Below are 25417 nucleotides of genomic sequence, written 5' to 3' on the forward strand. Positions count from 1 at the left end.
ACACAAAGTACACAATAAGTACTCCTCCTGAAACACAAAGTACACAATAAGTACTGCTCCTGAAACACAAAGTACACAATAAGTACTCCTCCTGAAACACAAAGTACACAATAAGTACTCCTCCTGAAACACAAAGTACACAATAAGTACTGCTCCTGAAACACAAAGTACACAATAAGTACTCCTCCTGAAACACAAAGTACACAATAAGTACTGCTCCTCCTGAAACACAAAGTACACAATAAGTACTCCTCCTGAAACACAAAGTACACAATAAGTACTCCTCCTGAAACACAAAGTACACAATAAGTACTCCTCCTGAAACACAAAGTACACAATAAGTACTGCTCCTCCTGAAACACAAAGTACACAATAAGTACTCCTCCTGAAACACAAAGTACACAATAAGTACTCCTCCTGAAACACAAAGTACACAATAAGTACTGCTCCTCCTGAAACACAAAGTACACAATAAGTACTGCTCCTCCTGAAACACAAAGTACACAATAAGTACTGCTCCTCCTGAAACACAAAGTACACAATAAGTACTCCTCCTGAAACACAAAGTACACAATAAGTACTGCTCCTCCTGAAACACAAAGTACACAATAAGTACTGCTCCTGAAACACAAAGTACACAATAAGTACTGCTCCTCCTGAAACACAAAGTACACAATAAGTACTGCTCCTCCTGAAACACAAAGTACACAATAAGTACTGCTCCTGAAACACAAAGTACACAATAAGTACTGCTCCTCCTGAAACACAAAGTACACAATAAGTACTGCTCCTCCTGAAAAACAAAGTACACAATAAGTACTGCTCCTGAAACACAAAGTACACAATAAGTACTGCTCCTCCTGAAACACAAAGTACACAATAAGTACTGCTCCTCCTGAAAAACAAAGTACACAATAAGTACTGCTCCTGAAACACAAAGTACACAATAAGTACTCCTCCTGAAACACAAAGTACACAATAAGTACTCCTCCTGAAACACAAAGTACACAATAAGTACTCCTCCTGAAACACAAAGTACACAATAAGTACTGCTCCTGAAACACAAAGTACACAATAAGTACTGCTCCTCCTGAAACACAAAGTACACAATAAGTACTGCTCCTCCTGAAACACAAAGTACACAATAAGTACTGCTCCTGAAACACAAAGTACACAATAAGTACTGCTCCTCCTGAAACACAAAGTACACAATAAGTACTGCTCCTGAAACACAAAGTACACAATAAGTACTGCTCCTCCTGAAACACAAAGTACACAATAAGTACTGCTCCTCCTGAAAAACAAAGTACACAATAAGTACTGCTCCTGAAACACAAAGTACACAATAAGTACTCCTCCTGAAAAACAAAGTACACAATAAGTACTCCTCCGCCTGAAACACAAAGTACACAATAAGTACTGCTCCTCCTGAAAAACAAAGTACACAATAAGTACTGCTCCTGAAACACAAAGTACACAATAAGTACTGCTCCTCCTGAAACACAAAGTACACAATAAGTACTGCTCCTCCTGAAAAACAAAGTACACAATAAGTACTCCTCCGCCTGAAACACAAAGTACACAATCATAAGCACTGGTACTACACAGTAAAAACACAGGTAAAATACTGTGTTAAAACACTACACAGAGAGCAAAGTACTGCTGAAAAGCACACAGAGCTTCTGGCCTGACTGGAGACTCAAACATTTTCAGATAAACTGGTTTCTTCTGTCACTGAGACACACTGTACAGTGAGACACTGAGACAGTGAGACACTGTATAATGTACAGTGTGTCAGTGTACAGTGTACACTGAGACAGTGAGACAGTGAGACACTGAGACACACAGTGAGTAGTGTAACTGCGGCGGAGACCTTCTTGGTGAAGGACACGGTGCTGGAGGACTTCCTGCAGGAGCTCAGCGACGGCTCTGGTTGCTTCTTCACCAGCGTCAGGTAATAGCCCGTCCCCAGCTGGTTCTTCAGGTACAGAGACGAGCCCACGCAGCACAGCTTCCCGTGGGAGATGATGGCGATCCGGTCGCCCAGGATATCAGCCTCGTCCATGTGGTGCGTGGACAGGATGATGGTCCGACCTGACGGGAGACAGGAAGTTAAATCACAGTCTAGCTCGTTAAAATAACCAGCACCGTCCTATTAGGACCACTCACCCTGTCGGTACTTTAGCAGCAGATCCCAGATGCCTCTGCGGGCAAAAGGGTCAACACCGGCCGTGGGCTCGTCCAGGATCACAACCTTCGACCCACCGACGAAGGCCAGTGCCACAGACAGCTTCCTTTGCATGCCGCCGGACAGCGTACTGGTCCTGGAGTTACGTTTGTGTGGCAGCCCTGTGTCTTGCAGGATCTGCTCAATCTCACCCTTCACCTGCTGCTCTGACAGGCCTTTGAGCCGGCCGTAGAACCAGATGTGCTCCTCCACCGTCAGCCTGCAGGGGGCGCCACAGCACACAAACACCATCATTAAACAAAGGGGCGTCTCCAACCCTGACGTGGATGAACAGACCTGCATCATGTCTAAGGACTCACATGCTGAAGAGGACATTGTGTTGAGGACAGACTCCCAGACTCTGTCTGATGGCACTCAGCTCAGTCCGGATGTCTCTGCCCAGGATGTAGGCGGTACCGGAGGTTGGAGGGAACAGACCGGTCAGGATGGACCTGCAGGGACCAGATGATTTTAGATGACATACTAGATCTGTTCCTGTACTTCTGCCTGCATCTTCACATGTAAAAGTATATGTCCCTGTCCCTGATCCTGTACCCGTCCCTGTACCCGATCCTGTCCCTGATACTGTTCCTAATCTTGTACCTGTTCCTGTCCCTGTCCCGGTTGATGTGGTCCTCTACTCACATGGTGGTGGTTTTCCCAGCTCCGTTGTGTCCCAGGAAGGAGGTGATTTGTCCCTCGTAGAAGCCGAGCGTCAGTCCGTCCACTGCCAGCTTCTTCCCGTGACGGTAGACCTTCACCAGGTTCTCGATGTAGACTCCTGGCTCCAGGTGAGCCGGCTCCTCCTCTATACACACAGCTAGAAAAAAAACACACACATCACTGCTCTGTCCAGGAAGTCTCTTTCAGAATAAAAGTCTTATAGGAGGTTACAGATGCAGCTACATTGCCACTGTGTGGTTACTCAGAGTTACTGCAGCCTCACCTTCTGGGTTTTCCTTCCGGCTCAGCGGGACTTTGTTGGACTTCCCATCTTTCTCTCCAAACCAGTAGCCCTTAGTGAAGGGGAAGTACCAGGGTCGAGGGATCCCATACTGACCTGAGACAAATAAACCTTATTCATGATCAGAATACATATTTATTATTCTTATTACTTCCAGTAAGAAAAGAGAAACTTTCTTGTTCCACCTACTGACCAGAGTCGGTTTAGGAAATGATTGAAACTATGGAAGGATATTAAAGTTAAGATCATCATGGATTATGTAAGAAGTTTTTAAGTCTTAAGCTTGAACTCTTTGGCGTCTGTTGACCACGTTTCACTTCTCTCACCTGGAAACACAGCCTCGATGTACCAGGTGAGGACTCCGTACAGGAAGGAGTCGACGTACATGAGGATGATGGCGGTGCGGAGGCTGAAGTCGTCCTCCTCCAGAGGACTGGACACCAGGTTCTTCCACTGGATGCCAACTCCTTGCTCCTCAAACAGGGCGAAGTACTCGCAGCCGAACCCGAACGCCACGGGGGACAGGAGGCTCTGAGGGGGGGGAGACATGTGACTCACTCCCGTCCAATAACAACACAGCGTCACGACAACAAACAAAGGATTTCTTACGGCGAAGACTTTGGCTCCGAAGCCGATGTAGTCCTGCCAGGCCACGCAGAGCACGTAGGGCAGGTAGAGGGTGAAGTAGATGATTCCTCCGCAGGCGGCGGCCAGGTTAGCACGGGCGAACGCCGTGCTGAGGAGGAAGCACTGCATGATGGTCACCACGGCGAAGGACACCAGGAAGAGGAAGACCACGCCGGGGTCGCTGTAGGGCAGCAGGTTCCCCTTCTGTTCAGACCGAAGACCGTCGGATCAATAACACAAACCAATCAACATTATGTAGATTCATAAGATTTATTATCACATCAGACTAAAAAATGAACAAATCATCACAAGTAGCTTCGTTAAAGTTGAGTTAAATGAATCCTTCATTCACACCATCGATAGCTACGGAGTCCCACAAGGTTCTGTAGGGACCCATTCCATTCACCTTATGCTTCCTTTACACAATATTATGCAGATGATACACAATTATATCTGTAGATCAAGCCAGACAAATTAAACCTGTTGATGACGCTGTTAGGTTAAACAATGACTTGAAGAATGAATCTATGATCAAATTAGTAGATGTCAACTCCAGTCCAAACGTATTTAAAAACAGGTGACCAAAGACATAAAAACAACATACGATAACATAAAACCATAAAAGCAAAGCCGTGCGAACGAAGAATAAAATGTATTTAAGACGGGATTTAAAAACAAGGAGCCACCGACCAGCATACGGCTGATCGATTATACGTGGGCAATTAAAGTATAAATCATATTATTTCATTGTGTATCGGAGGTTTTGTTGCTCAGATAACATGAACTCAATAAATCTGGAAAGAATAATAAAGTAGATCCAGGCTGACCTTCAGCAGCAGCACCAGCAGGCCGGCGCTGACCAGCAGAGGAATCAGGCTGCTGATGAACCAGCTGAACCACAAGATGCCGTTGTTCAGTCCCATGATCCTCATGGTCTCCTTCAGACGAGCCTCCTTCTCGTACACAACGCTCTTCAGGATGATCGCCACCGAGTACATCCACGCCAGAGTCATGAAGAGAGGCATGGAGCGGCTGATCACCCGCAGGAAGCTGGAGGGAGGGACGAAGGGGATGGGTTAGGACATGGAGGACAGTTAGGACATGGAGGACGGGTTAGGACATGGAGGACAGTTAGGACATGGAGGACAGGTTAGGACATGGAGGACGGGTTAGGACATGGAGGACAGTTAGGACATGGAGGACGGGTTAGGACATGGAGGACGGGTTAGGACATGGAGGACATCACTTACAGAGCACTTCACGGTCAGGCTCCGACTTATGTAGCTGATCTACTTCGCCCCTATTCACCCGCCCGCACTCTCAGGTCAAACGCTCGAGGTCTTCTGTCCCACGCACACGATGTAAGAGCCGTGGTGGCCGAGCCTTTGAGGCAGTGGCCCCGTGGTGACCGAGCCTTTGAGGCAGTGGCCCCGAGGCTCTGGAATGCTCTGCCTGCAACGCTGCGCCTCGCAGATACTGTGGATACTTTTAAAAGCCAGCTAAAAACCCACCTGTTTAGGCTGGCGTTTGTGTAAAAGTAAACCCATGTCCTAGACCTGCTCTTAAAATATGTTTTACATTTTTATTTTATTTTTATTTTATTCTTTAACATTTTTTATTCACTCTGTGTAGATAATTTATTGACCCTAGGGTCACATTGTGTTTTTTATGCTTTTAAATGTCTGCTCTGTTAAGCACTTTGTGATAGTACTGTCTGTGAAAAGCGCTATATAAATAAAATTCATTCATTCATTCATTCATGGAGGACGGGTTAGGACATGGAGGACAGTTAGGACATGGAGGACGGGTTAGGACATGGAGGACAGTTAGGACATGGAGGACGGGTTAGGACATGGAGGACAGGTTAGGACATGGAGGACGGGTTAGGACATGGAGGACGGGTTAGGACATGGAGGACGGGTTTGGACATGGAGGACGGGTTAGGACATGGAGGACGGGTTAGGACATGGAGGACGGGTTAGGACATGGAGGACGGGTTAGGACATGGAGGACAGTTCTTACATGTCGTCCACATAGCACGGATATGGCATCTGCTGGATGTAGACGCCCGTCTTCTCCTTGGTGCCCGTCACTGCTCTGATGATGCCTTGCTCAATAACGTCCTGCAGGTACGAGAACCCGCCCCAGATGTATCGCATGTCCTCAAAGGGGTCTGCACGAGGACCCGGGTCCCAGTACCTGATGAGGAGCAGGACAGACATGAAGAACATTGTCCTCAGGCATCTCTGGGTTGTTTATGTTGGAGTCACTTTCATCTGTGTGTGTGTGTGTGTCTTACGCGTCTTTGATCTTATTGGTCCTCTCCACGTTGTCGATGTCCATGCGGATCTTGTAGTTGAGTTTGGCCGGCAGCTCGGTTGCATTTGGATCAATGTCCGGGAAGACGATCCCAGCCCAGAACTTCCTGTCCTCCAGCAGCACCATGGACCGGTGGACCAGTCGCTCCTCGCTGGAGACCGGCTCCAGTTTGTCCAGGTTCACACACTAACACACACACACACACACACGCACAACGTAGCGAAGTACGCACAATGTAGAGAAGTATGCACAACGTAGCGAAGTATGCACAACGTAGCGAAGTACGCACAACGTAGAGAAGTACGCACAACGTAGAGAAGTATGCACAACGTAGCGAAGTACGCACAACGTAGCGAAGTACGCACAATGTAGAGAAGTACGCACAACCTAGCGAAGTATGCACAACGTAGTGAAGTACGTACAACGTAGCGAAGTACGCACAATGTAGAGAAGTACGCACAACGTAGCGAAGTACGCACAATGTAGCGAAGTACGCACAACGTAGAGAAGTACGCACAATGTAGCGAAGTACGCACAATGTAGCGAAGTACGCACAACGTAGCGAAGTACACACAACGTAGTGAAGTACCACAGTCCCCACAATGTCAGGGAGCTGTGAGGTGTGTGTCTTCACCAGTCCAAAACAAACCCAAACCTGAGCGTGTGTTTAGCTACAGGTAGCCTGAAGCCGTCACCACTGACCTCCATAAAGCGGGAGATACTCATGATGGCCTGGTCGGTCTCGTTGAACACTTCTCTCCAGGTAAGGGCGCCGCCGGGCGTCTGGGCCTCCTGCTTGGACAGGAAGTTGGAGACGTCGTCCACGGTCCAGTCGGTGTGGGTCAGCTGAGCTCGAAGGAATCTGGAGGTGGAGTTGTTCTTCAGCAGAGTCTGAACGACAGATCAGACTTTAATCTATCATATTTTATATATATATATATATATATACACACAATACAGAAGAATAGAGACTAAATAAATAAAAGAATAACAGGTGAGGTGGGGGCGGAGCATGTTTACCCTGATCACGTCCATCTGCTCTCCGTTCTCCATGAAGTTCCAGACTTTGGGTCTCATCTCCTCCCACATTCCGCCCAGGTCCCTGAACACACCGAGCTCCTGGAAGGTCCGGTTTACCTGAACACAGCGCAGACATTTCAAGACATCGCTCCACCTGCAGGAGGTGAGGAGACAGGAAGTGATGTCATACCTCGTGGATGACCCTCTGGGTGGCGGGGGTGTGGGGGGTGTAGAGGATCTTCCCCATCAGAAGAGGCTTCAGGGCCGTCCACATCATCCGGGACATCGGGTTAGAATCCATGTTCTTCACCAGACTGTTACAAAACGGAGCTGGAAAACACACAGTATATATAAATATATGTAAATACATATACTGTATATATATAATACATATATATATATATATATATATATATATATATATATATATATAATATATATATATATATATATATATATATATAATATATATTATATATATATATATATATATATATATATATATATATATATATTAGTGCTGGGCAACAATTAAAATATTTAATCGCATGGATTTTTTGCGATTAATCGCATTGTTATGGCAAAGTTCAATGATGAATTCAAAAGTAGTGTATTGCGCACTTTTATTTTGAAAGTACTGCTATATGAACAAAAGGGTCAATAACATTTGGTTCACGAGATGCAGGCAGCATGTTTCATACGTAATGTGAATATAATTCGTACTTTGTTGGCATCTTATTCTGAAAACCGGATGTTGGTCTGAAGAAACCGGATGTTGTCTCACGTTAATGTTTCCGCTAACTTTCAAAGTCCTTCGCTCCCGATCTGTGCCGTTTAAATGCGTTTACGGTGAATGTCAGCGTATAGGTGCACTAACATGTAAGTGTCTGCTGAGTTGACCACGGAGATCTGAGTGTCTCCTGACTTTACCGCAGCGATGTCCAGTAGTCTCCAGGGAGAGCAGCAGCTGGTGCAGCTTCTCTCTTTATTTCTGCCCCCCGCCCCTCGACCAGAAGCGGAAGTCGCCTTTTCTCTACGGCAACCCTGAAGGGACATATCATCTCCAATACAAAACGATAGCTAGTGGGAGCTGAACATCAGCTCCATCACCAAGAAGGCTCAGCAGAGGATGTACTTCTTGAGGCAGCTGAAGAAATTCAACCTGCCAAAGACAATGATGGTGCATTTCTACAGAGCCATCATTGAGTCCATGCTCTGCTCCTCCATCACCGTCTGGTACGCATCATTCCCCACTGACTCTGTCCTCCCCAGGACAAACTCCCACCGGTCACTCCCCCGCACATCCCTTCTATCACACTCGACACTTTTACACTCCACTTACATCTCACTGGTTCTTAGTCCTGCTATCTGTCCGTTTGTGCACTCGACTTCACTTTATTTTATATTTCACTTTATCTTATATTCCACTTTATTTATATTTTACTTTATCTTATATTTTCTGTAAATTGCTCGAGCATGACAAAATTGCTCGCTAGCGCCCCCTAGAAATCTGACCGCGGCGCCTCTCACCCAGTATGTCTGATTTACTTGAAATTCGACACACATGTCCAGCTCCGTCTACTCTACAAAAAAGCCAATCTGAACCCTAAGGTCTGCCTACCAAAATTTTCCGCCATTTTGAATTTTGTGAAAAACACATTTTGGCGAACTCCTCCTACACGCTGGGTCTGATTGGTTACACAAAGCTGATTGATATCTCATTGCATTAAGAATATATGGACAAATGAATTTCATCGGGACGTGGCCTTTTACAGCAATATATATAACTTCAAAACCATATGGCCTATCTTCACAAAATCTGTAGCATATGTTCATATCGTGTCCTGTAACATGCCCTCAAATTTTCATCCCATACAACCACTAGGGGGCGATGCAGTAATACTCCCATTTCTTTGCATTTTTAGGCATTTTTCATCGTTTTCAGGCATTGTACTTTAACGAACTTAACTTTATATGATCAACTTCAAATTTGGTCAAGATGGTCAAAAGACATTCATGATGAAAAGTTACTCAAATGGTCTGCTGACATTGAACGACCTTCGTTTTATGTGACGCCCATGTCACGCACATTTCGTGCTGTTCGCCATGAAAGAGGAAGTTTCATCTCAAAGGTACTTTATTCAATCTGCCCCAAACTTGTTATGCATGATGCTGGTCCAGGCCTGAGCACATTTCCATGGCAACATTTTCACAAAGTCATATTGCCACCGACTGGCAAAAGGAAATGACAAGTTTTATACTTTGATGTACTCCGACTAGGACGTTGCCCAGATCAGTCTCAAATTTGGTAGGCTAAGCCGAAAGGCATTGATAATGCTTCATCATGAATATTGTGAGTTGTCGTTAAACGCTGTTGCCGTGGCAACGCGTCATTCGCCATGAAAAATTAAGCTTATTTTTCATGGCGATTTTTCATTTTGAAAGTGCGTTGCTCACTGGCAGCGGTGGAGGAAGTCTTCAGACTGTTGGTGCAGCGTGTGGGAGGAGTTCAGATAAACTGAAGCAACACAAGCTAACATGCTACAGAGAAGTGGAGACAAACTGCAGGTTGGTGTTGTGGGAGATGTCGGTCTGAGGAACGTTCTCAAGGTGCGTTCACGTCGCGTTTGGTGTGAACGCAGATTTAGGATCTCAGCGAATGACGTCACGTATGAGCCTCAAGACGCACCGTCAGCAGAAGAACACACGAGTTGTGTTAAAGGAGAGGACGACTAAAGCCACGCGTTACAACCAGCAGCAGCTGCTGCTCTCACTGGAGACTACTGGACATCACTGGGTCACCTTCATCACCTGAGTTACAGCATCATAGTGATGAAGAGTAGAGCTGGTCATAGTGATGAAGAGTAGAGCTGGGTCACCTTCATCACCTGAGTTACAGCATCATAGTGATGAAGAGTAGAGCTGCATCACAGTGATGAAGAGTAGAGCTGCATCATAGTGATGAAGAGTAGAGCTGCATCATAGTGATGAAGAGTAGAGCTGGGTCACCTTCATCACCTGAGTTACAGCATCATAGTGATGAAGAGTAGAGCTGCATCACAGTGATGAAGAGTAGAGCTGCATCACAGTGATGAAGAGTAGAGCTGCATCACAGTGATGAAGAGTAGAGCTGCATCATAGTGATGAAGAGTAGAGCTGCATCATAGTGATGAAGAGTAGAGCTGCATCATAGTGATGAAGAGTCGAGCTGCATCACAGTGATGAAGAGTAGAGCTGCATCATAGTGATGAAGAGTAGAGCTGCATCATAGTGATGAAGAGTAGAGCTGCATCATAGTGATGAAGAGTAGAGCTGCATCATAGTGATGAAGAGTAGAGCTGCATCATAGTGATGAAGAGTCGAGCTGCATCACAGTGATGAAGAGTAGAGCTGCATCACAGTGATGAAGAGTAGAGCTGCATCACAGTGATGAAGAGTAGAGCTGCATCATAGTGATGAAGAGTAGAGCAGCATCATAGTGATGAAGAGTAGAGCAGCATCATAGTGATGAAGAGTAGAGCTGCATCACAGTGATGAAGAGTAGAGCTGCATCACAGTGATGAAGAGTAGAGCTGCATCATAGTGATGAAGAGTAGAGCAGCATCATAGTGATGAAGAGTAGAGCAGCATCATAGTGATGAAGAGTAGAGCTGCATCATAGTGATGAAGAGTAGAGCTGCATCATAGTGATGAAGAGTAGAGCTGCATCATAGTGATGAAGAGTAGAGCTGCATCACAGTGATGAAGAGTAGAGCAGCATCATAGTGATGAAGAGTAGAGCTGCATCATAGTGATGAAGAGTAGAGCTGCATCATAGTGATGAAGAGTAGAGCTGCATCATAGTGATGAAGAGTAGAGCTGCATCATAGTGATGAAGAGTAGAGCTGCATCATAGTGATGAAGAGTAGAGCTGCATCATAGTGATGAAGAGTAGAGCTGCATCATAGTGATGAAGAGTAGAGCAGCATCATAGTGATGAAGAGTAGAGCTGCATCATAGTGATGAAGAGTAGAGCTGCATCACAGTGATGAAGAGTAGAGCAGCATCATAGTGATGAAGAGTAGAGCTGCATCATAGTGATGAAGAGTAGAGCTGCATCACAGTGATGAAGAGTAGAGCTGCATCATAGTGATGAAGAGTAGAGCTGCATCATAGTGATGAAGAGTAGAGCTGCATCATAGTGATGAAGAGTAGAGCTGCATCATAGTGATGAAGAGTAGCGCTGCATCATAGTGATGAAGAGTAGCGCTGCATCATAGTGATGAAGAGTAGAGCAGCATCATAGTGATGAAGAGTAGAGCAGCATCATAGTGATGAAGAGTAGAGCAGCATCATAGTGATGAAGAGTAGAGCAGCATCATAGTGATGAAGAGTAGAGCAGCATCATAGTGATGAAGAGTAGAGCAGCATCATAGTGATGAAGAGTAGAGCAGCATCATAGTGATGAAGAGTAGAGCAGCATCACAGTGATGAAGAGTAGCGCTGCTTCATAGTGATGATGAGTAGAGCAGCATCATAGTGATGAAGAGTAGAGCAGCATCATAGTGATGAAGAGTAGAGCTGCATCATAGTGATGATGAGTAGAGCAGCATCATAGTGATGAAGAGTAGAGCAGCATCATAGTGATGAAGAGTAGAGCTGCATCATAGTGATGATGAGTAGAGCAGCATCATAGTGATGAAGAGTAGAGCAGCATCATAGTGATGAAGAGTAGAGCTGCATCACAGTGATGAAGAGTAGCGCTGCTTCATAGTGATGAAGAGTAGAGCAGCATCATAGTGATGAAGAGTAGAGCTGCATCATAGTGATGATGAGTAGAGCAGCATCATAGTGATGAAGAGTAGAGCTGCATCACAGTGATGAAGAGTAGCGCTGCTTCATAGTGATGAAGAGTAGAGCAGCATCATAGTGATGAAGAGTAGAGCTGCATCACAGTGATGAAGAGTAGCGCTGCATCATAGTGATGAAGAGTAGAGCTGCATCACAGTGATGAAGAGTAGCGCTGCATCATAGTGATGAAGAGTAGAGCTGCATCACAGTGATGAAGAGTAGCGCTGCATCATAGTGATGAAGAGTAGAGCTGCATCACAGTGATGAAGAGTAGCGCTGCATCATAGTGATGAAGAGTAGAGCTGCATCATAGTGATGAAGAGTAGAGCTGCATCACAGTGATGAAGAGTAGCGCTGCTTCATAGTGATGATGAGTAGAGCAGCATCATAGTGATGAAGAGTAGAGCAGCATCATAGTGATGATGAGTAGCGCTGCATCATAGTGATGAAGAGTAGAGCAGCATCATAGTGATGAAGAGTAGAGCAGCATCATAGTGATGAAGAGTAGAGCTGCATCATAGTGATGAAGAGTAGCGCTGCATCACATGCTCTGACTGTGATGAAGACTCAACACACACATGTAGATGAACGTGTGAAACATGTTCTGTTCACACACTGAGCACAGATATAGAAGAGATAGAACTGCTGCTGTGTGAAGAGAACACTGCTGCTAACAACAACCTGATGTGTTTAAAGTGTTCACACACAATGTTATTCACCTTTAGTTCACAGAGCAGCACTTTAAAATAAAAGTGCTCAATACACTACTTATGAATTCATTGTTTGACTCAACTGATTCAACTTTGACATAACAATGAGATTAATCGCAAAACAATCATGCGATTACAATTTGTAATCGTTGGCCAGCACGAACATATATAAAACATAACCCGGAGGACTCACTGGACGAGTTGTCGTACAGAGATGTGGTCTCGTCCTCGCTGCTGTTCTGGTTCCCAAACAGAGCCTTGTAGTTGCTGTCCTCGTACCAGTTGAGAGACTTGATCTGCAGACCTCCTCCCTCGGGATGACCACACACGATCCTGGAGACCGCCTGGTACATGGTGCTGGGGGAGGACGTGGCGTTCTGGGTCAGGAACAAGATCTCGTTCCTCAGGTCGATCCAGCTCTTCATACCGGCCAACTGGACCAGAACCAGAGAGAAACGTTACCATCAACAAGTACCAAAAGAGTTTAGATTATGTCTTCAACCTCATTCACACACAACCGTCAGGACACATTTCTGTCTCTGGAGACGAGGATATTTGTTGTTGTTTTCATGGTAACGTGATATGTTGCAGCAAAGTGCCGTCCTGTTCATATTTACACCTTTGAAGCCCTCACAGTCTCACACACTCACCAGGTGACGTCAGTGAGTCCCTGAGGGTTTAGGGGGGACAATGGTATTGGGCCTAGGAGTAGAAGAAGTAGTAGGAGAAGAAGAAATAAAAGAGGCTACATCCCAAGTCTCTTAATTGTCATTTCCTCGCTCCTCGCTCAAACCGGAAGTTGTTCTGCGCCGCCATATTGACGGCCGTCCCAGATCTCTTATTTCTGCTCTGAGGAACGAGGAGGGAGGAGGGAGGAGGGATCTCCGAGGAGCCATGAGAACAGACTTCCAGGTTATAACCCAGGTCATGTGATTGGACGCTGCAGCCGATCGGACTGACTGATTAACACCAGAGTGAAGACGGATCAGATTAAACTCTAGTTTATATTTGATTAGGTTTCTGATTCAACATCTGGTTTAAATAAATGTTCATTGTAGTCTGAACAACAAAAGGACCACAAACAACTTTCTACATTTATTAGAAAGATTTGTGTTTTCATGATCTGATGTTTCCCTCAATAACTTTATTATGAATACAATTAAAGTCAGAGAGATCTTTATATACATCCCGCCGGTAGAAATGGATCCTGAGCTTATAAACAGAACACAGGACACAGTTTGTTAACAGACTACAGAGAGAAACACTCTACAGTGGTGATCACTGTGTGTCTTTATTAGTTATTAGTATTATTAGTTGCTGTTATTAAGTACAGTGATCATGTGAACAGACACTAACTTATCTAAAGTCTCTCCAGCTGTTAAAGCCGACTGACAGCTGATCATGTGATCATCAGCACCGTCATCAGAAACAGACGTCGCTTCACGTGATGCTTCAGAGGAAAGGACGTCTCATGTCTCCTAAAACATATTTCCTCGTTCCTCTCTCCTCGCATGGTTTCCTCCATGCATCCCTGGTGGGAGGGACTAGGACCCAAGGAAAGGACCCAAGTGAGGGAAACGGTAAAGGTAGTACATATAGCACTAAAGTACACATTGTACTACATTAAAGGTAGTACATATAGTACACTGTGTACTACATTAAAGCTAGTACACAGTGTACTACATTAAAGGTAGTACATATAGTACACTGTGTACTACATTAAAGGTAGTACAGTGTACTACATTAAAGGTAGTACATATAGTACACTGTGTACTACATTAAAGGTAGTACAGTGTACTACATTAAAGGTAGTACATATAGTACACTGTGTACTACATTAAAGGTAGTACATATATAGAGGAGCTGAGGTTACTGCAGGTCGACTTCAGAGGAAGTGAAACCGTCACGAAGATTTATTTACTCAGTTTATCATCAGAAATATTGTTAAACTTATTAAATCCTAAAAATCCTAATCAGTGAAAACATTCACACTTCCCATTTAACAAGCATTTCAAAATAAAGCTCATGAAGTGAAGAGAGAAAAACGGACCGAAACACACACACACACAAAATTGAAAACATGTGACTGTGTTTAGTTTATGTGGATACTGAGTCAGGAACAGGGTGTGTGTGTGTGTGTGTGTGTGTGTGTGTGTGTGTGTGTGTGTGTGTGTGTGTGTGTGTGTGTGTGTGTGTGTGATAACCTCCTCCGGTCATCTGGACTGAACTTTACTCTGATTATCAGACTGAGACACCAACAGATATATTAATATGTAACAAAATACAGTCTGTGCTCACTTACTCTAGTCCCAGTCTGTCGTCACTCTAGTCCCAGTCTGTCCTCACTCACTATAGTCCCAGTCTGTCCCCACTCACTCAAGTCCCAGTGTGTCCTCACTCACTCTAGTCCCATTCTGTCCTCACTCACTCTAGTCCCAGTGTGTCCTCACTCACTCTAGTCCCAGTCTGTCCCACTCACTCTAGTCCCAGTGTGTCCTCACTCACTCTAGTCCCAGTCTGTCTTCACTCTAGTCCCAGTGTGTCTTCACTCTAGTCCCAGTCTGTCCCCACTCACTCTAGTCCCAGTCTGTCCCCACTCACTCTAGTCCCAGTCTGTCTAGTCCCAGTGTGTCCTCACTCACTCTAGTCCCAGTCTGTCTTCACTCACTCTAGTCCCAGTCTGTCTTCACTCTAGTCCCAGTCTGTTGTCACTCTAGTCCCAGTCTGTCCTCACTCACTCTAGTCCCAGTCTGTCTTCACTCTAGTCCCAGTCTGTTGTCACTCTAGTCCCAGTCTGTCCCCACTCTAGTCCCAGTCTGTGCCCACTCTAGTCCCAGTCTGTCCTCACTCTCGTCCCAGTCTGTCCCCACTCTAGTCCCAATATGTGCCCACTCTAGTCCCAGTCTGTGCCCACTCTAGTCCCAGTCTGTCCTCACTCTAGTCCCAGGCTGTCCTCACTCTAGTCCCAGGCTGTCCTCACTCTAGTCCCAGTCTGTCCTCACTCTAGTCCCAGTCTGTCCCCACTCTAGTCCCAGTCTGTCCTCACTCTAGTCCCAGGCTGTCCTCACTCTAGTCCCAGGCTGTCCTCACTCTAGTCCCAGTCTGTCCTCACTCTAGTCCCAGTCTGTCCCCACTCTAGTCCCAGTCTGTCCTCACTCTAGTCCCAGTCTGCCCTCACTCACTCTAGTCCCAGTCTGTCTAGTCCCAGTGTGTCCTCACTCACTCTAGTCCCAGTCTGTCTTCACTCTAGTCCCAGTCTGTTGTCACTCTAGTCCCAGTCTGTGCCCACTCTAGTCCCAGTCTGTCCTCACTCTCGTCCCAGTCTGTCCCCACTCTAGTCCCAGTATGTGCCCACTCTAGTCCCAGTCTGTGCCCACTCTAGTCCCAGTCTGTCCTCACTCTAGTCCCAGGCTGTCCTCACTCTAGTCCCAGTCTGTCCCCACTCTAGTCCCAGTCTGTCCTCACTCTAGTCCCAGTCTGTCCCCACTCTAGTCCCAGTCTGTCCTCACTCTAGTCCCAGTCTGTCTTCACTCTAGTCCCAGTCTGTCCTCACTCTAGTCCCGGTCTGTCTTCACTCTAGTCCCAGTCTGTCCTCTCTAGTCCCAGTCTGTCTTCACTCTAGTCTCAGTCTGTCCCCATTCTAGTCCCAGTCTGTCCTCACTCTAGTCCCAGTCTGTCTTCACTCTAGTCCCAGTCTGTCCCCACTCTAGTCCCAGTCTGTCCTCACTCTAGTCCCAGTCTGTCTTCACTATAGTCCCAGTCTGTCCTCTCTAGTCCCAGTCTGTCCTCACTCTAGTCCTGGGCTGTCTTCACTCTAGTCCCAGTCTGTCCTCACTCTAGTCCCAGTCTGTCATCACTCTAGTCCCAGTCTGTCCCCATTCTAGTCCCAGTTTGTCCTCACTCTAGTCCCAGTCTGTCTTCACTCTAGTCCCAGTCTGTCCTCACTCACTATAGTCCCAGTCTGTCCCCACTCACTCTAGTCCCAGTGTGTCCTCACTCACTCTAGTCCCATTCTGTCCTCACTCACTCTAGTCCCAGTGTGTCCTCACTCACTCTAGTCCCAGTCTGTCCTCACTCACTCTAGTCCCAGTGTGTCCTCACTCACTCTAGTCCCAGTCTGTCTTCACTCTAGTCCCAGTGTGTCTTCACTCTAGTCCCAGTCTGTCCCCACTCACTCTAGTCCCAGTCTGTCCCCACTCACTCTAGTCCCAGTCTGTCTAGTCCCAGTGTGTCCTCACTCACTCTAGTCCCAGTCTGTTGTCACTCTAGTCCCAGTCTGTCCCCACTCTAGTCCCAGTCTGTGCCCACTCTAGTCCCAGTCTGTCCTCACTCTCGTCCCAGTCTGTCCCCACTCTAGTCCCAGTCTGTCCTCACTCTAGTCCCAGTCTGTCTTCACTCTAGTCCCAGTCTGTCCTCACTCTAGTCCCGGTCTGTCTTCACTCTAGTCCCAGTCTGTCCTCTCTAGTCCCAGTCTGTCTTCACTCTAGTCTCAGTCTGTCCCCATTCTAGTCCCAGTCTGTCCTCACTCTAGTCCCAGTCTGTCTTCACTCTAGCCCCAGTCTGTACCCACTCTAGTCCCAGTCTGTCCTCACTCTAGTCCCAGTCTGTCTTCACTATAGTCCCAGTCTGTCCTCTCTAGTCCCAGTCTGTCCTCACTCTAGTCCCGGTCTGTCTTCACTCTAGTCCCAGTCTGTCCTCACTCTAGTCCCAGTCTGTCCTCACTCTAGTCCCAGTCTGTCCCCATTCTAGTCCCAGTCTGTCCTCACTCTAGTCCCAGTCTGTCTTCACTCTAGTCCCAGTCTGTCCTCACTCTAGTCCCAGTCTGTCATCACTCTAGTCCCAGTCTGTCCCCATTCTAGTCCCAGTCTGTCCTCACTCTAGTCCCAGTCTGTCTTCACTCTAGTCCCAGTCTGTCCCCATTCTAGTCCCAGTCTGTCCTCACTCTAGTCCCAGTGTGTCCTCACTCTAGTCCCAGTGAATCTAGTCCACTTTAAAATATTAGTTCAGTGTTGTCCAACATGGCTGCTAAAGGCTTCATGTAGCCTCCTGCTGTCTTACAACTGAGAGGGACAGTTAGTGGGACACAGAAGGACTGATAGTGGGACAGTTTAGAGGGACACAAGGAGACAGTTAGAGGGACACAGAGGGACAGTTAGCGGGACACAAGGAGACAGTTAGCGGGACAGTTAGAGGGGCACAGAGGGACAGTTAGAGAACACAGAGGGACAGTTAGAGGGACACAAGGTGACAGTTAGAGGGGCACAGAGGGACAGTTAGAGGGACAGTTAGCGGGACACAGAGGGACCGATAGCGGGACGGTTTAGAGGGACACAAGGAGACAGTTAGAGGGACACAAGGGGACAGTTAGAGGGACAGTTAGAGGGACGCTGAGTGTTTGTTGTTTGTTCAGACTGTGAAGTGAAAACCTGCTGAGCGTCTTTGTTCAGCTGGAACTTGTCCGTCTCTTTCATCTGGACACAAAGACTTTGAGACGCTGAGAGCTGCCAAACAAACCCAGTGAACCCGGAGGACTGTGCTGGAGGACACGTCTGTCCTCACGGAGGTGTGGGGGGGGATCAGGTGTGTGTCTCACCTCGACTGCCAGTGAACCCAGACTGTCCAGGAGGTTGTTGGTCGCCCTGGCAACCAGTTTGACGGCCTCGGGGTCGGACCTCACGTCCCTCTGAGAGACACAAAGAGACACAATGTATCAGTATTATAGTATCTATAATATATACACAGTATTATACACGCGTCACTAGTGAAGTGTGTTCATGTTATATGTATATAATCTATATAAACAGTATTCATAGTCTTCAACATATCTTTAAACTCAGTAAACTATGAACTCCAGGGTTTGCTTTCCCAGAGTTCTGACTGAAGGATTTTAAAGGATTTCTGTCTCTGTCACCGTGGAAACGCTTTAGTTTCACACAGTCAGCAGCTCGTAGATTTCTGGAGACAAAAGACGCAAAAGACACGACGCCTCTCAGACGGCAAACAAGTCCTCTAGGCTACGAAAACTAATCCTGCAGACGGACAAGCTGGGACACGCCTCCTCCCACACACTGAACACACCTTCAGTGTGTCCTCAGGAGACAACGTCCCACACACTGAACACACACCTTCAGTGTGTCCTCAGGAGACGACGTCCCACACACTGAACACACACCTTCAGTGTGTCCTCAGGAGACAACGTCCCACACACTGAACACACACCTTCAGTGTGTCCTCAGGAGACAATGTCCCACACACTGAACACACACCTTCAGTGTGTCCTCAGGAGACAACGTCCCACACACTGAACACACACCTTCAGTGTGTCCTCAGGAGACAACGTCCCACACACTGAACACACACCTTCAGTATGTCCTCAGGAGACAACGTCCCACACTGTGAACACACCTTCAGTGTGTCCTCAGGAGACAACGTCCCACACACTGTGAACACACCTTCAGTATGTCCTCAGGAGACAACGTCCCACACACTGAACACACCTTCAGTATGTCCTCAGGAGACAACGTCCCACACACTGTGAACACACCTTCAGTATGTCCTCAGGAGACAACGTCTCACACTGAACACACACCTTCAGTGTGTCCTCAGGAGACAACGTCTCACAACACAACTTTAAATACGGTGACGGCTCTTAAGGAAAAGACACAGTTGAGAGCTCAGGAAGACGCCAGAAAGAGGACCGTTAGATCATGTGACCTCTGTTAAAAGACATATTCATAATGAATAAAGGTGTTTTATTTTACAGGTGAACAAAACACAAACATCTGGTCTCTATCAGCTGACTGTTCTCAGACTGTCTCCACCAACCAGAGCATTGCCATGTGACCTGAGGCTCTCACCTGGATGGGCTTCAGGAAGTCCAGGTTGTCCAGGAAGTGCTCCTCAGCGAGATTCAGCCATGTGGGCGGCGCCCGACAGAAGACTTCCTGTACCAGCGTCGACACCTTTTGGTCCACGATGGTCACAAAGTCCTCCACGCTCTGCTCGCCCCCCTTCCTGGGACACATGTCCCTCAGGTGGACCCCGAAACCTTTCAGCAGCACCTGAGACGGAAAGTCCTCAATAGTACCAGGTGAACTCAGGTGAACTTATCTTATAATAGTTTAGTCCATGTATGTATATATATAGATATGAATAAGATCAGGTGTCCTCACCTTCTCCAGGTCGACGTCGGCATCTCTGATCTGTTGGACGTCGTGTTCTGACAACGAGGCGTTTCTCAGCAGGAACAGAGACAAAGTCTCGTTGTCTCGCAGGAAGTTCTTCAACTTGAATCCTGAAGAGATCAGAAAGAAGATCAAAGGTTCTGTCCTCAGAGAAACCTGCTCCCGAGGCTACAGGTGAGACAGGCAATACAGGTGAGACAGACGTCTTAAGCTACAGGAGAGACAGACGCCCGAGGCTGCAGGTGAGACAGAACCCTGTGTTGGGGTCTGACTATATGGCTTCTACATGTGCTGTGGGACAAAGAGAATCAGGCCGTCCCTTTTGCAAGCAAAGGTTTCATCCTGATTGTGGTTTGATGAGCACCAAACCTCCTCTGAAGGAATTTCACATTAGGGTGTGAATTGCCTCCCCCCCAAAAACTATGGGCTCCTGAAGTCACCTGAATGCACTGCTGCAATCTCATTGGCCGAGAGCCAAGACAGCACCAGGACCCCTGTAGTTCAGCCACTGCTCTACAAAACTACCTGTAGCCCCACCTCAATGCTTGACCCTCCGGATCAAGTAGCGTACAATGACGCCATGAGAATACTTTTAAAGAGACCGAGATGGAGTAGTGCTCGTGAAATGTTTGTGGCTGCATGAGTCAACACTTTCCAAACAGTTTTAAGAAATCTCATGTACAAATTCATCTGTAGACTGAATGACTCTGTAAATGGGATCATACTTGTTTTAACCAACATAAGGTTTAGCACTACATGCTACCAGTCCAGCTGTGGCGACATTGGTACAGCTGTCTCTTTGTAAGGCATTGCTAGGCCTCCGTACTTTTATTGTTTGTGTCTGTTTTTTTATGTCTGTCTGTATGGACCCCGAGTCTGAAATAAAGTCTGTCTGTCTATCTATCTATCTATAACTCTGTTTATATCATATTTATCTATAACTCTGTTAGTGACGGGTCAGAGGACATGTGGAGCTGTCTGACATCATCAGCTCTGAGTGACGTGATTGGTTCAAACTAGGAACGGTTTCCTCTGAAAGCTCCAACAGAGAAACACGTCGGATTCAATCACAAACATCCAGAGATGTTATTCAACCAGACACAACTCTCAGCCACTCAGATGCTAGTATCAACCCTCCAGGACATTGTGCTGAAAGTTAAATCAGGACTAACACCAGGACTAACATAAGGACTAAAAATAAGACTAAAGCTAGAACAAACACCAGGACTAAAACTTGGACTAACATAAGAATGAACCTAAGGATTAACACCAGGACTAACATAAGGACTAAACTAGGACAGCAGTCTACTTAATGGTTAGAATGAAGAAGTTTAAACTGTGAATATTCCTGATATTCCAACAGTTCTAACTGTAGAGACTAACCTTCTATTTCTATGATGAAGTCTGAAGAAGAGCTTTGCTGAAGTTAACTCCAGCTTGTCACAGGCTGCTTTTATTGTGAAACTGTTGACACTGAAACAGGAAGATGTTCCCATTTAAATCTAACCTTCCAGTTTCTTTAACTTATTCTTCTTATTTAAATGTTGCCCCGAGGATCTTTTGAATGGTTGTGTATGAACGGGTCAGAACGATGTCACAAGTTAAATGAACCAGAACCAGAACTCAATGACCTGTAACCTTCTGAATGTGGGTCAAAGTCTGCAGCTGAACAAACTCTCTGAACTCTCACGCTCAGCGGGAAGAGAGGAGACCCACTGACCGACCTGCTGAGGTCTCTGGTTCTGGTCTGAGGTCTCTGGTTCTGGTCTAAATTGAAGACTTTTCTGTTTGCTGCTGCCTTTAATTGAACCAGATTCAAGGATATTAATCAATTTCTGCATTTCACTACTGTATTTTATTTGTTACACTGCTTTTTAATGTTTCAATGAATGTTCTTAATTGTTCTTAAATCTCCTTTTCTTTTGCAGATGTTTTGATGCTTTTAATGGTTTTATGTGAAGCACTTTGAATTACCTTGTTGTTGAAATGTGCTGTACATATAAACTTGCCTTGCCTTTAGACTCACAGATGTTTCCGCTATCACAAAACTCTGGCCACCAGGTACACCTGAACAGGTGAGATCACCTGAGGTTTTACCAGATAGACCTGCAGGAGCTCGCCTCCCCTCCCCCGCTCACATCACACCTTCTCACGAACTGAGCGACCTGATCAGACGTGATTAGAGGGAATAAAGCTCCACAGGTCGGAGCAGGTAGAGAATAGAAACGCTCCCCGCGGAGAGAAAAAAACTGATAATTAACACACACAAGAAATTATTTTCGTTCAATGAGGTTGAAGAATCCATCTCCAGAAGTGGGACGACCAAACCTGCTGCAGAGTCTCAATGTCCTGAAATGACTTCATGATTTAACCCTTTTTATATATTTTATTATCTGTGTTTCATATGTTCAGGATTAAGATTAATTAACGATAAATTTATTTTTATTTTAGGGTTTTAGGGTTCAGCCCGACCACACAATGGTGTGATAGTGAGACTGTGGTTGTTCCCTTTAGTAACATTACACTCATTCTTGGGTGAGTTTTCCCTTCATCTCAATGCTAAAAGTGACTGTAGATCTACATGATAAATACTATCTTCTGGTAGCAGACAGACATAAACTGGTGAGAACCTCTCTAGTCCACTTCTCTAAACTCTAGTCCACTTCTCTAACATCTCTAGTACACTTCTCTAACCTCTCTAGTCCACTACTCTAACCTCTCTAGTCCACTTCTCTAACCTCTCTAGTACACTTCTCTAACATCTCTAGTACACTTCTCTAAACTCTATAGTACACTTCTCTAAACTCTCTAGTCCACTACTCTAACCTCTCTAGTCCACTACTCCAACCTCTCTAGTCCACTAATCTAAACTCTCTAGTCCACTTCTCTAACCTCTCTAGTCCACTACTCTAACCTCTCAAGTCCACTTCTCTAAACTCTCAAGTCCACTTCTCTAAACTCTCTAGTCCACTATAACCTCTCTCGTCCAGTACTCTAACCTCTCTAGTCCACTTCTCTAACCCCTCTAGTCCACTACTCTAACCTCTGTAGTCCACTTCCCTAACATCTCTCGTCCACTTCTCTAACCCCTCTAGTCCACTACACTAACCTCTCGAGTCCACTTCTCTAACCTCTCTAGTCCACTACTCTAACCTCTCTAGTCCACTTCTCTAACCCCTCTCGTCCACTACTCTAACATCTCTAGTACACTACTCTAACCTCTCTAGTCCACTTCTCTAACCTCTCTAGTCCACTTCTCTATCCTCTCTAGTCCACTACTCTAACCTCTCTAGTCCACTTCTCTAACCCCTCTAGTCCACTTCTCTATCCCCTCTAGTCCACTACTCTAACCTCTCGAGTCCACTTCTCTAACCTCTCTAGTCCACTACTCTAACCTCTCTAGTCCACTTCTCTATCCCCTCTCGTCCACTACTCTAACATCTCTAGTACACTACTCTAACCTCTCTAGTCCACTTCTCTAACCTCTCTAGTCCACTTCTCTATCCTCTCTAGTCCACTACTCTAACCTCTCTAGTCCACTTCTCTAACCCCTCTAGTCCACTTCTCTATCCCCTCTAGTCCACTTCTCTAACCTCTCTAGTCCACTTCTCTATCCCCTCTAGTCCACTTCTCTGACCTCTCTAGTCCACTACTCTAACCTCTCGTCCACTTCTCTAACCTCTCTAGTCCACTTCTCTAACCCCTCTAGGCCACTTCTCTAACCTCTCTTGTCCACTTCTCTAACCCCTCTAGTCCACTTCTCTAACCCCTCTAGTTCACTTCTCTAACCTCTAGTCCACTACTCTAACCCCTCTAGTCCACTTCTCTATCCCCTCTAGTCCACTACTCTAACCTCTCTAGTCCACTACTCTAACCTCTCTAGTCCACTACTCTAACCTCTCTAGTCCAACATCTTGGCTCCCTATTGTTTCTAACAGCCATCCCTGATTAAAGGTTAAAACCAGCCCTAAACTGTTCCCTTTATTAATATGTTCCCTTCTTCACTAATCTGTTCCCTTCTTTATTAATTGGTTCCCTTATTAATACCATCCCTCAGTATCTCCATTATTGTGACTAACTTCAGTCAGTCAAAATACATTTTAAAGAGGTAAATTCACAATGATATTTTCTAAATGTAACGAAGCGACTGAACTTGAGGTATCGGTTCTGGTTCTGGTTCTAGTTCCTACCTGATTGGCTCTTCTGCAGACCCTGCAGAGCCGCAGCGAGCTCCTTAAATCCATCCAGGTTTTTATCGTTCTGACTGTACAGAAGGATCTTCTTGGCGTCCAAAAACATACGAGAAATTCTAAATACACATAAGAGTTTTTAGTTAAAAAAATGTAAAAGATTTAAACAGACGGAAACTGAAGTGGGATTTAACACTATAAAGTTCCACTTTTATTTTGACAAAGTTTGTTTCTTTACCTGAAATAACAACTAATGAATTCAACATGAAAGGTTGAAGCAGTTCTTAGTCTTTAGTTCATACCAGATTTTCAGAATAAAAGCCTCAGTAATTTGTTCTCACATGGAGTCGTTGAAGTTTCCGACGACTCCCGGAGACTCTCCCGGCGTCGGGCTCCTGAAACACGGGTTGTTGGCGTTACAGAGGATCCCCTGTAACCACGGCAATGTGCCGGCCGACGGCATCGCCTTGTTGGGGAAGTGACCTTCAGACAGGATGTAAACGGGAAGTGAATCCTTCAGACAGGATGTAAACAGGAAGTGAATCCTTCAGACAACAAGTAAACAGGAAGTTAATTCTTCAGACAGGAAACAAACAGGAAGTGAATCCTTAAGACAGGATGTAAACAGGAAGTGAATCCTTAAGACAGGATGTAAACATGAAGTGAATCCTTCAGACAGGAAACAAACAGGAAGTGAATCCTTAAGACAGGATGTAAACGGGAAGTGAATCCTTAAGACAAGAAGTAAACAGGAAGTGACCTTCAGAGAGGAAGTAAACAGGAAGTGAATCCTTAAGACAGGATGTAAACAGGAAGTGAATCCTTCAGACAAGAAGTGAACAGGAAGTGACCTTCAGAGAGGACATAAACAGGAAGTGACCTTCAGACAGGAAACAAATAGGAAGTAATCTGCAGACGGGAAGCAAACAGGAAGTGAATCCTTCAGACAGGAAACAAACAGGAAGTGATCCCTCTACCAAAGTAAGAGGCCCAATCCCAATGTCCCCCCTCACGGACTCACAGACTTTGAAAGCGCGCTCCCGCGAAGTCCGTGAGGGTTTAGGGCTGTCCCACTGTCACATCATCGAGTGTTTGAGTCTCTGGTAGACATTTTGAGCCCTTTATGAACCCTTTCCGTAAGTCAGCATGGTGTTGACTTTGACTAAGGGAATCATTGCAATGTGACGTTAAACACGGGGTAACCAGTGGACGCATGGAGACGTAAAAAAAAAGGTAAACAAAGAGGACGGCTCAGTGTGTTCAGCCTGGAATATTACATTTACTCAGAAACATTGAGGGTTAAAGATGGAACAAAAAATAAACATGAAATCAGAAGATATTTATTT

General features: G+C 45.8%; 1 protein-coding gene across 1 annotated transcript in view; it reads right to left on the bottom strand.

Annotated features, from left to right (window-relative positions):
- abca1b (ATP-binding cassette, sub-family A (ABC1), member 1B) overlaps window positions 1-25417 on the bottom strand; it is a 59962-nt gene that overhangs the window by 30098 nt on the left and 4447 nt on the right. Inside the window, exons 4-22 of the mRNA XM_079269248.1 lie at window positions 24413-24554; window positions 24072-24190; window positions 19870-19991; window positions 19555-19758; window positions 18291-18380; window positions 12891-13131; window positions 7348-7487; window positions 7158-7274; window positions 6840-7028; window positions 6118-6323; window positions 5841-6017; window positions 4646-4868; window positions 3801-4022; window positions 3518-3722; window positions 3174-3287; window positions 2873-3047; window positions 2548-2679; window positions 2170-2447; window positions 1874-2094 (exon numbers count right to left, since the gene is read on the bottom strand). Coding sequence (XP_079125374.1) covers window positions 1874-2094; window positions 2170-2447; window positions 2548-2679; window positions 2873-3047; window positions 3174-3287; window positions 3518-3722; window positions 3801-4022; window positions 4646-4868; window positions 5841-6017; window positions 6118-6323; window positions 6840-7028; window positions 7158-7274; window positions 7348-7487; window positions 12891-13131; window positions 18291-18380; window positions 19555-19758; window positions 19870-19991; window positions 24072-24190; window positions 24413-24554 — 3317 coding nt within the window. The remainder of the gene's footprint in view (window positions 1-1873; window positions 2095-2169; window positions 2448-2547; window positions 2680-2872; window positions 3048-3173; window positions 3288-3517; window positions 3723-3800; window positions 4023-4645; window positions 4869-5840; window positions 6018-6117; window positions 6324-6839; window positions 7029-7157; window positions 7275-7347; window positions 7488-12890; window positions 13132-18290; window positions 18381-19554; window positions 19759-19869; window positions 19992-24071; window positions 24191-24412; window positions 24555-25417) is intronic.

The sequence above is a fragment of the Melanostigma gelatinosum genome (assembly GCF_949748355.1).
Source record: "Melanostigma gelatinosum genome assembly, chromosome: 5".
NCBI lineage: Eukaryota > Metazoa > Chordata > Actinopteri > Perciformes > Zoarcidae > Melanostigma > Melanostigma gelatinosum.